Below are 12,038 nucleotides of genomic sequence, written 5' to 3'. Positions count from 1 at the left end.
TTTAATCCATGAAAGGATTCACCTAACTGGTTGGTTGTGGTTATAAAAATGTTAAGTCACAGGAGCAAGAAATTAACTGCAAAGAGAAGATGGATGAAAAGTGAAGAGAAAAACAATATAAAAGTGATAGCTAAAGCAGCAACAAGGTTGAGACAGCAATGGGAGTGGTACACAGGAAATACTCAGCAAGACAGGACAACAGAGAAAACTGCTAGCCACAAGAACATGAAAAACTATGCTAAGGATATGGGTAATAAGTCACTGAAGGCATAGTACAGCACAGCTAAATCTATATTTTTATCAGAGCTCTAACTCAGTTATCGGCAGCATCACTAGTAAAGTTTAGGTACTGCAACTTCAGAACTGTGCTATCCAATTGGAATTGGGAAAGGAACTGAAGCAGCATTCAGTGAATAAGAAAGCTATTTACCAAAATGACCCAAGGGTCATTTTATTATAAAGTATGATGTAACAGAGACAGGGCTTAAGAGAGTTAATTTCCAGTCATTTAACAAAATCAATTCACATGGAAGTCCTTTCCCTGTCAGGCTAAACTTGATGTTTATTACTAAATAAAAAATCATATTGATTTCTGTTATTAGCAATTTACCTATTATCTTGTACACTAAATTAATTTTAATTTATGAATAACAGCAGGCCTCTACTTCCTTTAATTAGTTTAACACATTGCCAGACTGAACTGGAAACCCAGGTACCTGTAATCTAATTACAGGTAAGTCAATACAAATACGTTGCTAAACTGTTCACCTGACCTATCTAGAACAGTTTAAAATGAAGTTAAAACTATATACATAAGGTTCTTTTCAGCTCTACAGTTATTCCTTAGTGTTAACAGTACATATCTCTCGAATAACTTGAAATTACCAAGAAAATATAACAATGTTCACACTCAGCAAAATAATAAGAAAAAACTTTTAAGCTGATTTTCACTGAACTGAAAAAAAAAATTCTACTAACATAGAACTTGAGTGTCCAAATGGGTCACACCTACCAATCTTGTCAAAATGTAGTTCAGCAGGTCAGAGGCGGGGCTAGATATTCTGAGTTTCTAATAAGCTACCAGGTGATAAGTGCTGTTGGTCTGGGGACTGACTTTTGAGTAGCAAGGTTCTATGATCTGAACAAACTGTAATGCTGACAAGCTAGGCTAGCCCAGATATTGTTGCAGAATAGTGACCATGACTAGGAATAAAACACTATAAGGAAAACATTCCAGAAAACCTGATGATGAAATACGTCTGGGAGGTGATAATATGGGAGGAACGAGAAAGATCATTAAGTTGGTAACTGAAGCGGAATGAAGGAGGTTTGTTATTTTCTAAGCACTAACACCAATTAAGAGGAATACTCTCTGTCCACAGAAATGGGAGGGAGGCATTAAGTTGCACGAAGTGTGGCTATAATGTGAAGCTGGAAAGGATATCTTTGTATTTGAGGATCTCACACGTAATTTCAGCTTTTAAAATACTAACGGTAGCTCCTTGTTTACTTTTTATATCTTTGCCTTAGGAAAAACTTGAGACTCAAACAACTCATATGGTATTTATTGAAAAGGAACTGATTTAATAACCTTAAAATTGGTTAAATGTCATGAGATTTGATAAGGGGATTATTAATGTCCAGACATCCTAATCTTAACAAAATTTTAAAGTGTGTTGAACAAAATATCATACCATTTAATAAACATCATAAATATTTGCAGTATTTTTTAAGGTACAAAAAGAAACTTAAGACTACAGAATACAGAACAAATTCTCTTTGAAAAACCACCACTGAATTTAAAACATACTAAATTCAATGTAACGATTACCTGTGGAGAAGGGATATACAGGGGCTAAGATCAGGGAGAGTACATAAAGGATGTCAGTTCAATCTGTAATGTTTTATTTCTTTTAAGTCATATATTAAAATTACACAAAGTATGGAAAGTATTAGGTGGTGAAATAGTAAGTGCATAGCTGTTTATGTTCTTTGTATTTTTCTGCGTATCTGAACACTTCATTTTGTCCTTAATGTGGGCAATCTGACACTTGACTTTAACATTAATACTTTATTGGCAAAATCTAAAACAAAAAAAGATAAAGGGAATAAGTATACTTAGGAGAATAAAGAATAACTCCAAAATTAAGGGTTTTGATAATTGGTACACATATCCTAATACTCTGGCTTAAAATTGAGATTTTCTACTGAATTCTTACCAACAGATTTTCTTGAAACAAATATTTAGCCAAAATAGAAACCTATGTATGTTCTATTTCACTGAACAGTTCCATACCCTTTCCTCCTAAATGAAAAAACATTTTCAGATTTTTGCTCTATTTAAAAATATTAAGGCAGTGAGGAAATCTTGTTTGAAGTCCCAAGCTACTCATGAGAATGTCTTTTCATATTCTCCAAAGACTTTGTTAAAATTACCTGTTTCACAGCAACCTTTAAAGGTATATACACAGAAAATCTCATTTTTAAATGGAGTCCATAATTAAATATGTATCTGTGTTGTGTTACTAGGCTATCAAATAGTTCAAACAGAAAATACAAGGCTAAATCCCGATTCTCCTTTCATTTGGCTTTGGGATGCATTATAGACTTGCATTCTACATCTTTTTGCTTTAGCAGATGTTATCACTTAAATAAACTTAAAAAAAAGTCCTCTGTAGCAAAGAGATATCGCGGTATTATTTATTGTAGATAACTAAGATCTGGCAGACATGAAACTGACATTGCAACTTTTCCTTCTACATAGCAATTTATCAGTTGCATAGCATTTCTGCATTCCTACTATTTGAGTTTCACAGTACCCTGTGAGGTGGGAAGAGCAGTACTGCCTACATTTCCCATACACAAGGGATACTGAGGCTTAGAAAAGTAACTTGTCCTTTTCTGCTAACTATATGTTGATCCAAAAATAGAAATAACCAATTACCACAATCTGATTATACTAACCTTATATTTTGAATAAATGCCTCAAAAAAGTGTTAATATATCCCTAATGTAACTAAATATGATTCCTTAGTCCTGGTTAAGCCAGGGTGTTCTTAGCTGCTTTCAAATATTAAATTAGATTTCTAACATTAAATGTAAACTTTATGAATCCATTCCATAAGTAGGTATTTTGAAACCCATTTTCCAAAATAAATCAATGTCAAAAAATCAGTTTCTCTCTCAGTTGTAGGAAAAAATAATCAAGTTATCGTTCTTAATATTCAAGGTAAGACCTCTATTAAAAAGCAGCTGCATCTTAAGAACACTTCACAGTTAGCTAGCTCACTTGAGAGATAAGACTGAGGCATATGGTGGTAATAATAATGATGACAAAGCTATTATTTTCACCTAATTAAACAATTTACTATATGAGGACTGGGTTAAAATAATGTATGAAAATAAAGCACTCCAATATGTCAAAATTCTCACTTCACTGACTTTTGCTTTGGAAGGAAGGTTGCACTGGAGTGCACCCTAAAAGACTGAGGAATCTGCCACTCCCTAGGCAGGAAAAACTTGGGTTTCTGGTCACTCCCCCATCAGAAATACTGGGAACTCCTTAGCTCAGTAATTGGAGCAACCCCAGTTCCCACAAACACCTCAGAACTTCTGTTTCTTCTTCCAAGCCAATCCCAGCCACAAGGAACTACCTGAAAAACAGATACAGCACCTACTTTCAGATATTTCAACTACCAACCACCCAATACTGAGAAAAACTTCACTTAAAGAAAACTGTTCGATTACTATTCATTCATATTATGGGTTTTTACAGACTTTTTAGGCTCATGTGCTGTTGCTAGAGTTCTTCTGTACTACAATGTTATTTTAAGAAAAAAAAATTGTGATAACTTGGCGTCCAAATCACCCCCCCATGTCGACCCAAATGTAAACAATTATTTACTATATTCTTTCTTTCTTGGAAGTGACTGAATTATTGTATTAATATAGCACACTTAAATGAACTGCATACTCCTTCATTTGTTTTTAACTTTCCTAATGTATGAGTATTGCATAATTGTCAGTTATAACAGAACAAACTTAAGGAACATGTATAACAAAGTTATCAGACACCAAAATGCCTGTTTAAAAAAAAGGTGACCCCCCCAAAATATTGAGTACTACAAATAGCACCCTAATCGAAACCCTTTAAAAAGTGAAAATCGTTAACATCACATACTACCCTTAAACTTTTAAATACCTGAATGTGTATCTTCCTTCCCACCCAAGGCAAAAGCAGATGGTATACTGTTTCTTCCCAGTAACATCAAGTACCCTTTGTTAAAACTCACAAGGTAGGAAATCTTTAGCAGACACAAAAGATGAAAGATGAAACTGCAGCAAGAGAGCATGGCAAATCCAAAAGATCTATTAGTGCATAAATCTACTGGAAAAGAAACAACAACAACAAAAGAGATAGAAAGAATTAACAAGATACAATAAAAGTTATGTCTTTAAAGCAGTAGATTATAACAGGGTGGGAAATGTTTAATATGTGTCCTCCTGAAAAGCAGTTACCATCTTTCAAATTAAAAAAAAAACAGCTGGTATATTTTCACAGCATCTAGATTTATTTATGGTATAAAGCCATAGAATTGTAATATTATTATTCCTTTCCCACCCTGGCAGAGAATAAACATGAATTCAGAAGCACAGTGGAGTGAAAACAAAGAAGAAGAGAGAGAAAAGGCAGCAGAGAAAGACAGAAAAGGTGAATACAGAGCTACAGAAGTGTTTATTGAGCATGCTACAGAGGTAAGCAGAGTACACACAAAAGGAAATTAAACAACCATCAAACCTCCCAACTTTGTTAGAAAATTAATTTTTAATTGTGCCGCTTTCAAACTATACTGAATTTTACATTTCTAAAGATGTAAAAACTCAACTAATAGAAAATATACATGACCATTCTGTCTACATAGATAACAGAATCTATGAACCTTGAAACTAAGTACATCAATTTGAAAAAGTATTGGTCATTTAAACAGAATCAACAATTCAGATTGACAAGAACTGTTCAAATTAATTTGACCTGTAGATTCTGAGCCATGTTTTTATTAAAGTCAAAGTCAGATCTATTCCTAAATACAAAATATTTTGAAGATTTATTAAAACTGAATATTACAATGCAAGGTAAATTAAGACTAAAGGCACATAAACTTTGGTCCCACCTGGTTGTCAGTTTTAGAAAACTGCCACAAAATTAACCTTCCTGCAAATTTTCGCAGTACACTTTCTTTTATCTTTGAAAAATACATGCACCAGTTCCTGAACTAGCTAGACCAGTCTGCACATGCTCAGAAATCCACAACCGTATTCCAAATCTTAATTACAAACTAAGGATGGCAATATATATTTAAATGCACATAAATCATGTCAACTTCAAAAACATCTACGAAAAATATTCAGCCACAAACAAGACGTTACTTAGTGCTGACATTTATATGATACGTCCCACAAGAGTGTGTACAAAAAGGTTAAGATTCCACAATGCTTTCCACATAGGGCTCAAACTTACAGAAATCACTTTGTTGTCTTAAGAAATTAATACTCTGCATCTTGTTAATTTTAACTAATGCCTACATTCATAACTGAATCTAGACCAGAATTGTGAGATACAAAAGGCCAATGTTTTTTTTAAAGCAATAAAGCCTAAGGTAGTAAAAACTAAAAAAATGCTGCTTTATTCTTTCAGTATCATGTATCTTATTTGATTAAATAGAAAGAAATGTGACAAGCCAATAATTCAAAATAAGTTCCAAGCAGGAGAAACAAAAACTTAACCCTTTTTACACACCCCTGCCTAAACATATTGTTAACTCCCATTTAACAATGTGCCCTAGACAACCAATTCCTTTCTCTAGCAAATGCACAATAGCAACACTAGTTTTCCTTTTTAAGGCACGTATGTCAACTAAGTTGAAAAAGGAAAGTAAAATTAAAATTTTAAACAGACAATAAAAATGGCTTCTCTACAGAACAGATGAAAAAGAGCAGTTAATAACTCTGCCTTTACATATGCCATTTCATTTTATAACCAAGGAATGATAACAGCATGGGAAAAAAGAAAAGAAAAAAGAAAACAACAAAAAAAATCAAACTCTGGTCCCCACTTTTCTGAACAGTCAATAGGTGTTGACACCAAACAATGTGATTCATCGCCAATCTTCAATCTCCCCTTTTTTAAATTGTTGACTTGGAGAAAGACACTCTCAGATGATGGTTTTCACCAAGGTTATAATTATGAAGATCAATCAAGGCCTGAATAGCTTCTTCCACTGTTGCCATCTGAAGAAGAGCCATTTTGTGATCTCTTCTGAAACAAAATTATGAAATTAGATACTTCATAAAAATTAGGAAGGGCTTAAATACTTAACTTTTGCCCATTCCAGAATCAAAGACTTCTAGAAACAAAAAGAACTACTTGAAGAAAACTTTTACTTCTATCAAGTCACTAATTTAAAGACAAGAAAGCTTGCTTACTGAAAAAACTTAAATGCTTTCACAGTGCCCCCAGTGTTAGCAAACAGTGTTCGTAGATCCTCTTCTGCTACTGAAGGACTGGGAAAATTAGAGAAAAAGAGTAACAATTAATAAAAAATGTTTATATTTTCTTCCTAAAATGTATATCCTTAATAAACTACTCCAGCTTTAATACTTACGGGATATTGGATAGGTGGAGGGTTGCAGAAGGAGGAAAAATGTTCTGAAAATTTTTGGATCCAGGTTTCTTGAAACGATGCAGTGGGGAATTACCAAAATCTTTTGTTAGCCCTTGATCATCAAGTCCCTCTCGAGGTAGTTGTACAGTCTGATGTTTAGACAGAGTAACACGAATAATTTTTCCATACATCTTCTGTCCATTAAGATGATTCATGGCTATAAAGGGGAAGAATGCCTATTAAAAGACAGTATCAAGGTTCAAAGCAAAAATAATTCTCATTTTAGATAAGCTGAAATATCTGAATTCTGTTATGATTTTAAAATAAATCATGAATTTACAACAGCCACTGGTGACAAAACAAGTTCATTTGCACTAGACAAGGCATTGAGGCAAAAAAGCCAGCTTCTTTTATAGAACGAAAATCCAAAATGTGAGTCTCCCTCTTCCTTGACAGTCCTGCTAAATGCCCAAGAAAGAAACTTAGTACTCATCTGCAACATTTTCTCCCTGCTGATCTATATCCTAATTGCCAAGTCCTACCATACCCATCCTCTTAATTACTCTCAAATTCATCTTCTATTTCTACACTTTTCACTGCCATTATTTTTTTATCTGGATAACTCAATCAGTCTCCTAATTTGTCTTGTTGGATTTTTCTCTACTTTTCTCCAATCCATTCTATACAAATCTATGTCACTACCTGCTTAAAACCCTTAGGGATAAAGTCTAAACTTACTCTTTCTTTAACATGGCTTATGCGCCTTTCTCAGTCTGACCCTAACATCTCTATCAAGCCTCCCTGAATAAACATTTATTGATGATATACAATACTAACCACTTTGTTAATGCTGGGAATCAAGTGGTAAGACAAGAACCATCCTAGCCCTCCTCATGGAACCTACAGTATCTTAGTACTGTACTCCTGGTACTTAATGTTCCAGGTGTACAAAACGTATTTTCTTAAACACTAGTTTTTTTTAACCTTTAGCCCCGTGTGCATGCTTTTCTATTTATAACAAGTTCTTATCTCCTTCACTATCCCCCCTAATCTATTTATCCTTTAGTATTACTTCCTCAGAGGGCCTTTTCTTCATCCTCTAGAAAAGGTTCAGAACCTCACTAGATATTCCCCCATGCAGTACCCTTATTTTCATAAATTCATTACATTTTAATTATTTATATCCTCCTTCAGACTGTAAGATACATGAAAGCAGGAACCAGTGTCTCTCCCCACAGCACACAGCACAGTGCCTAAACACAGAACATCACATAGCTACTTCTTGAGGCAGCAGTTGGGTTACTTTTCAACTAAAAGAACTGGTCTGAGATTAGAGAACAGTTATACGTTTTATGTTTTATTCACTAGTCACAACTGAAGAAAACCATGTCATAAGTCATATAGTTTAGCTAAACTGAAGGTCTATTTGACTACTCAAAGTATTAGAGTATTAAACAGAGAGGTAAAGGCAGTATGGAAGAGCAGGAAATTGAGAATAAAATCCCTACTCTCAAATGTTTTAATTTGATTAGTATACTACAGTACACAGTCTGACAGAGGAGATACCCGGAATTTGTTAAATCCATGCATCTTATCATACTTACTTGTATAGAATAAACCAGTTAAATATAAAACAGGTCTGAAAAGGAAAATGCTATAGAAGTATAAGGTACCATTCCAAAAAATCTTTTTCATTTATAGCTTCCCTAATTTGTAAAAATAAGTTTACTATTCCAGTTATAAGATAAATACTAAGGATGTAGCGTACAACATGATAAATATAATTTTAACACTGCTGTATGTTATACATGAAAGTTAAGAGACTAAACCCTAGGAGTTCTCATAACACAAGAAATTTTTCTATTTCTTTTATTTTATAAGTATATGAGATGATGGATGTTCACTAAATTTACTGTGATAATCAACTCATGATGTATACAAATCAAATCATTAATGCTTACACAGTGCTGTATGTCAATTATATCTCAAAACTGGAAGGAAAAAAAAGTTTACTCTTCCTGATTTACTGCAGTGTTATACATTTGTAATAGTTTTTTCTTAGATTTTTAACTGAGGCTAATAAAAAAAATAAGCTGTCAGGCCTTAACTTCCTTACACTGTATTTCGCATATACTTATAAAATCAACTCAATTATCCATAGTGATGGTATGTAAACTCCTTTTCTAATAAAGCTTACTTGAATTATAAAATATTTTTAAGGTTCTATTAATTCTGTTGTTTTAAGTGAACAGAACTTTGCTTATAATAAAGTGCTATTACCTCATACAAAATGTGTTATAAGGAATGAGTTTGGGGAATAAAGTGGCATAAAGAAGTAGTCTAAGGTTGTCGTAAGAAAAGGTGTATTAGTGCAGCTTTTGAGAAGTTATAAAAATACTACACAAACAGTTGAGCTTTGAGATATTGAAGGGCACAAATAACAAGACAAGAGGTCCTAGGCATAGTAAGTAACTGCACCAAGAGGAGATGGATGATAGAGAAATGGGGTTAAAAATAAAGCAAAACAACCAAACAGCTAACTCAGAAAGTAACCACGTAATAAGGGAGATTCTAGTCAGCTGATTGCTGATAAAAGGATGTGAGTAAATTTAAAGTGGATGGGGGTTAAGGAAAGGGGTAATTAGAATACCGGGGCTTTTAAGGGTATTAAAAAATAAAAAGCTCGTCAAAAATGGAGGTATATATTGATTAAACAAAGCAGAAGGAAATGATTAGAAAAATTTTAAATGAATCAAGTTTAAATAACAGGACTCTAATATCTTGAAATCTGTTCCAAGAAATATGGCATCAATGAACAATGCAATCAATGATCAAGAAGAAAAAAGTCAATGCTGCATAGTGGAAATGTCATTTTTGGTTGAGTATTATTTTCTACCTCTCCCTTTATCTCTGAAAATAGTAATGAATAACGAGAAATTAAAAGATGGTAAAAAAAAAATACGTACAGTTTACATAATGTGGAACTAGAACTCTATCAATAATTATCCCCTTTATAATTAAAAATATTGTGTTGCCTCTCCCGTTTAAAAAAAAATGAATCTTGATATCCACTTGTTTATTAGTCTTGTCAAAGGACCCAACTTTTAGCTCTTTTTTTTTCTCTCAACTGTCTTCTATACCATTGATTTCTAGTCTTGTCTTTATTATCTCTTTTCCTTGGGTTTATGCCATTATTCTTTTTTTTTCTAAATTATTTATTTACTTATTGGCTGTGTTTGGTCTTTGTTGCCGTGTGCGGGCTTTCTCAAGTTGCGGCGAGCAGGGGGCTGCTCTTTGTTGCCGTGCGCAGGCTTCTCATTGCAGTGTCTTGTTGCAGAGCATGGACTCTAGGCATGCAGGCTTCAGTAGTTGTGGCTCACAGGCTCTAGAGCGCAGGCTCAATAGTTGTGGCGCATGGGCTCAGTTGTTCCCCGGCATGTGGGATCTTCCCAGACCAGGGCTCAAACCCGTGTCCCCTGCATTGGCAGGCGGGTTCTTTTTTCTTATAAATTTATTTATTTATTTTTGGCTGCGTTGGGTCTTTGTTACTGCATGCGGGCTTTCTCTAGTTGGAGCGAGTGGGGGCAGTATCTTCACGGCAGTGCACGGGCTTCTCATTGCGGTGGCTTCTCTTGTTGCAGAGCACGGGCTCTAAGGTGAACGGGCTTAGTTGCTCCTCAGCACGTGGGATCTTCCTGGACCAGGGCTTGAACCTGTGTCTCCTGAATTGGCAGGCAGATTTTTAACCACTGCGCCACCAGGAAAGCCCAGGAAGGTGGATTCTTAACCACTGTGCCAGCAGGGAAGTCCCTATACCATTATTCTTAACAGTTAAAACATTCTGTAAAACATCACTTTCACTGTACCACACATACTAATATGTACAGTACTTTTATTACCATTTAGTTTTACATATTTGAAAATTCCCATTAAAATAACTTCTTTGAGACATGAGATATTGGAATTATTTTTCAATTTAGATACCTGGAGATTTTAAATGTATCTTTCTGTTATTAACTCTTTAACTTAATTGCACAGTAGTCAGAGAATTTGGTCTGTATACTTACTCTCTAAAATTTACTGAAGCTTGCTTTATAGTTTGTGATCACTTTCTGTAAGCATTCCTTGTGTACTTAAAAAGAATGTGTTGGATGTATAACTATTAGATGCCTAATTCTATACATGTGTAATTCTGTTAATCTAATTGTGCTGTATCATTTGCGTCTTGCTGATTTTTGGGGGGGGGGGGTTTCTGCCTGACATAATTCAGCAAGGTGTATAAAAACCTCCATTATCGTGGTGAATTTGCTCAATTCTCCCTGCAGTTCTATCCATTTATAATTTACACATTTTGAAGCTATTTCATTAGGCACACATACACATAAAGCTTGTCATCTTCTTGGTGAACTAATAAATCTTTTATCAATAATCTTTATCTTAAATGAATATAGGTACATAAGTTTTCTTTTGCTTATTATCTGTCAATTATCCTTTTTATATCCCTTTACTTTCAATCTTTCTACATCTTTGCACCTCACATCTCTTGTAAAGAATAGTGGCTTTTAAAAAATCAAATCTGTCTTTTAATTGATGAATTTACTCCTTTACATCTGTTATTATTGATACATCTGGACTTGATTCTATCATTACTTTCAAATTTCTATTTTCCCCCATTTTCTCCATATCATTTGCTATTTTTCCCTCCTTTCTTTTGACTTTTTTTTGGGGGAAGGTCTATTGAGAGCTCCCTTCTATGAGACCAGCAATACCTCAAAGTGCGACTTAGAGTTTTCCATTACTCACAGTAATGAAGAAGTGAAAGCCAATATATACACATACTTAAAAATTGCTCAAATATCACAACACTAGAGTTACAATTCCTACTCCCTTTACAGCACACTTCGCTAGATATAATTTAGTAGTTAAAGAAGAAGTAAGTTTACTTTTGAGATGGCAGCTACATATTAAATAAGAACAGTTGAGGCTTTCTTGTAAGTAGTTCTTGAAAATATGAATTGGAGAAACAAGATAATTATTTTAACAAGGAACTACTCTTTGACATTTCCTTAGAACTCATTTACTTTAACCGTTGAAGATCAGTACACTACTTCAAAACATAATTTACAAATTATATTATTCCTAAAATATCCAATTTAAGAAAATTCCAGTATCAATTAAATAGGTTATGGTAGAAACTGAAACATCTTAATGTTTGCAAATTTTAAAACTCTAGTCTAAAATGATTTAACATGGCCTCTAAGATTTGCAACAATCCCATTCACACTTGTATACTACTGACTATACCTTGCCGTTTATTTCTCCCATACTACTTTCTGAGCATAAAAACATCTGCCTATATTATAAAACAATGAGTAT

The 12,038-nt window shown here is 33.9% G+C and overlaps 1 protein-coding gene across 4 annotated transcripts in view; it reads right to left on the bottom strand.

Moving 5' to 3' along the window:
* Window positions 1–1,590: 1,590 nt before the first annotated feature.
* Window positions 1,591–12,038, bottom strand: part of PTBP2 (polypyrimidine tract binding protein 2) — an 84,682-nt gene continuing 74,234 nt past the window's right edge. For 2 of the 4 annotated variants that reach the window (XM_024751214.1, XM_024751216.1), the window contains exons 12-14: window positions 6,663–6,879; window positions 6,484–6,561; window positions 1,591–6,313 (exon numbers count right to left, since the gene is read on the bottom strand). In XM_024751214.1, the coding sequence (XP_024606982.1) occupies window positions 6,184–6,313; window positions 6,484–6,561; window positions 6,663–6,879 (425 nt within the window). In that variant the 3' untranslated portion in view covers window positions 1,591–6,183. Of the gene's footprint in view, window positions 6,317–6,483; window positions 6,562–6,662; window positions 6,880–12,038 lie in introns of all 4 variants that reach the window. The other 2 variants (XM_024751213.1, XM_024751215.1) reach the window with 2 other exon arrangements.

Source organism: Neophocaena asiaeorientalis, unplaced genomic scaffold (assembly GCF_003031525.2).
Source record: "Neophocaena asiaeorientalis asiaeorientalis breed wild unplaced genomic scaffold, Neophocaena_asiaeorientalis_V1.1 scaffold147, whole genome shotgun sequence".
Lineage (NCBI taxonomy): Eukaryota > Metazoa > Chordata > Mammalia > Artiodactyla > Phocoenidae > Neophocaena > Neophocaena asiaeorientalis.
The sequence above is the reverse complement of the archived record's forward strand: the minus strand, read 5'-3'. Positions and strand labels throughout refer to the sequence as shown.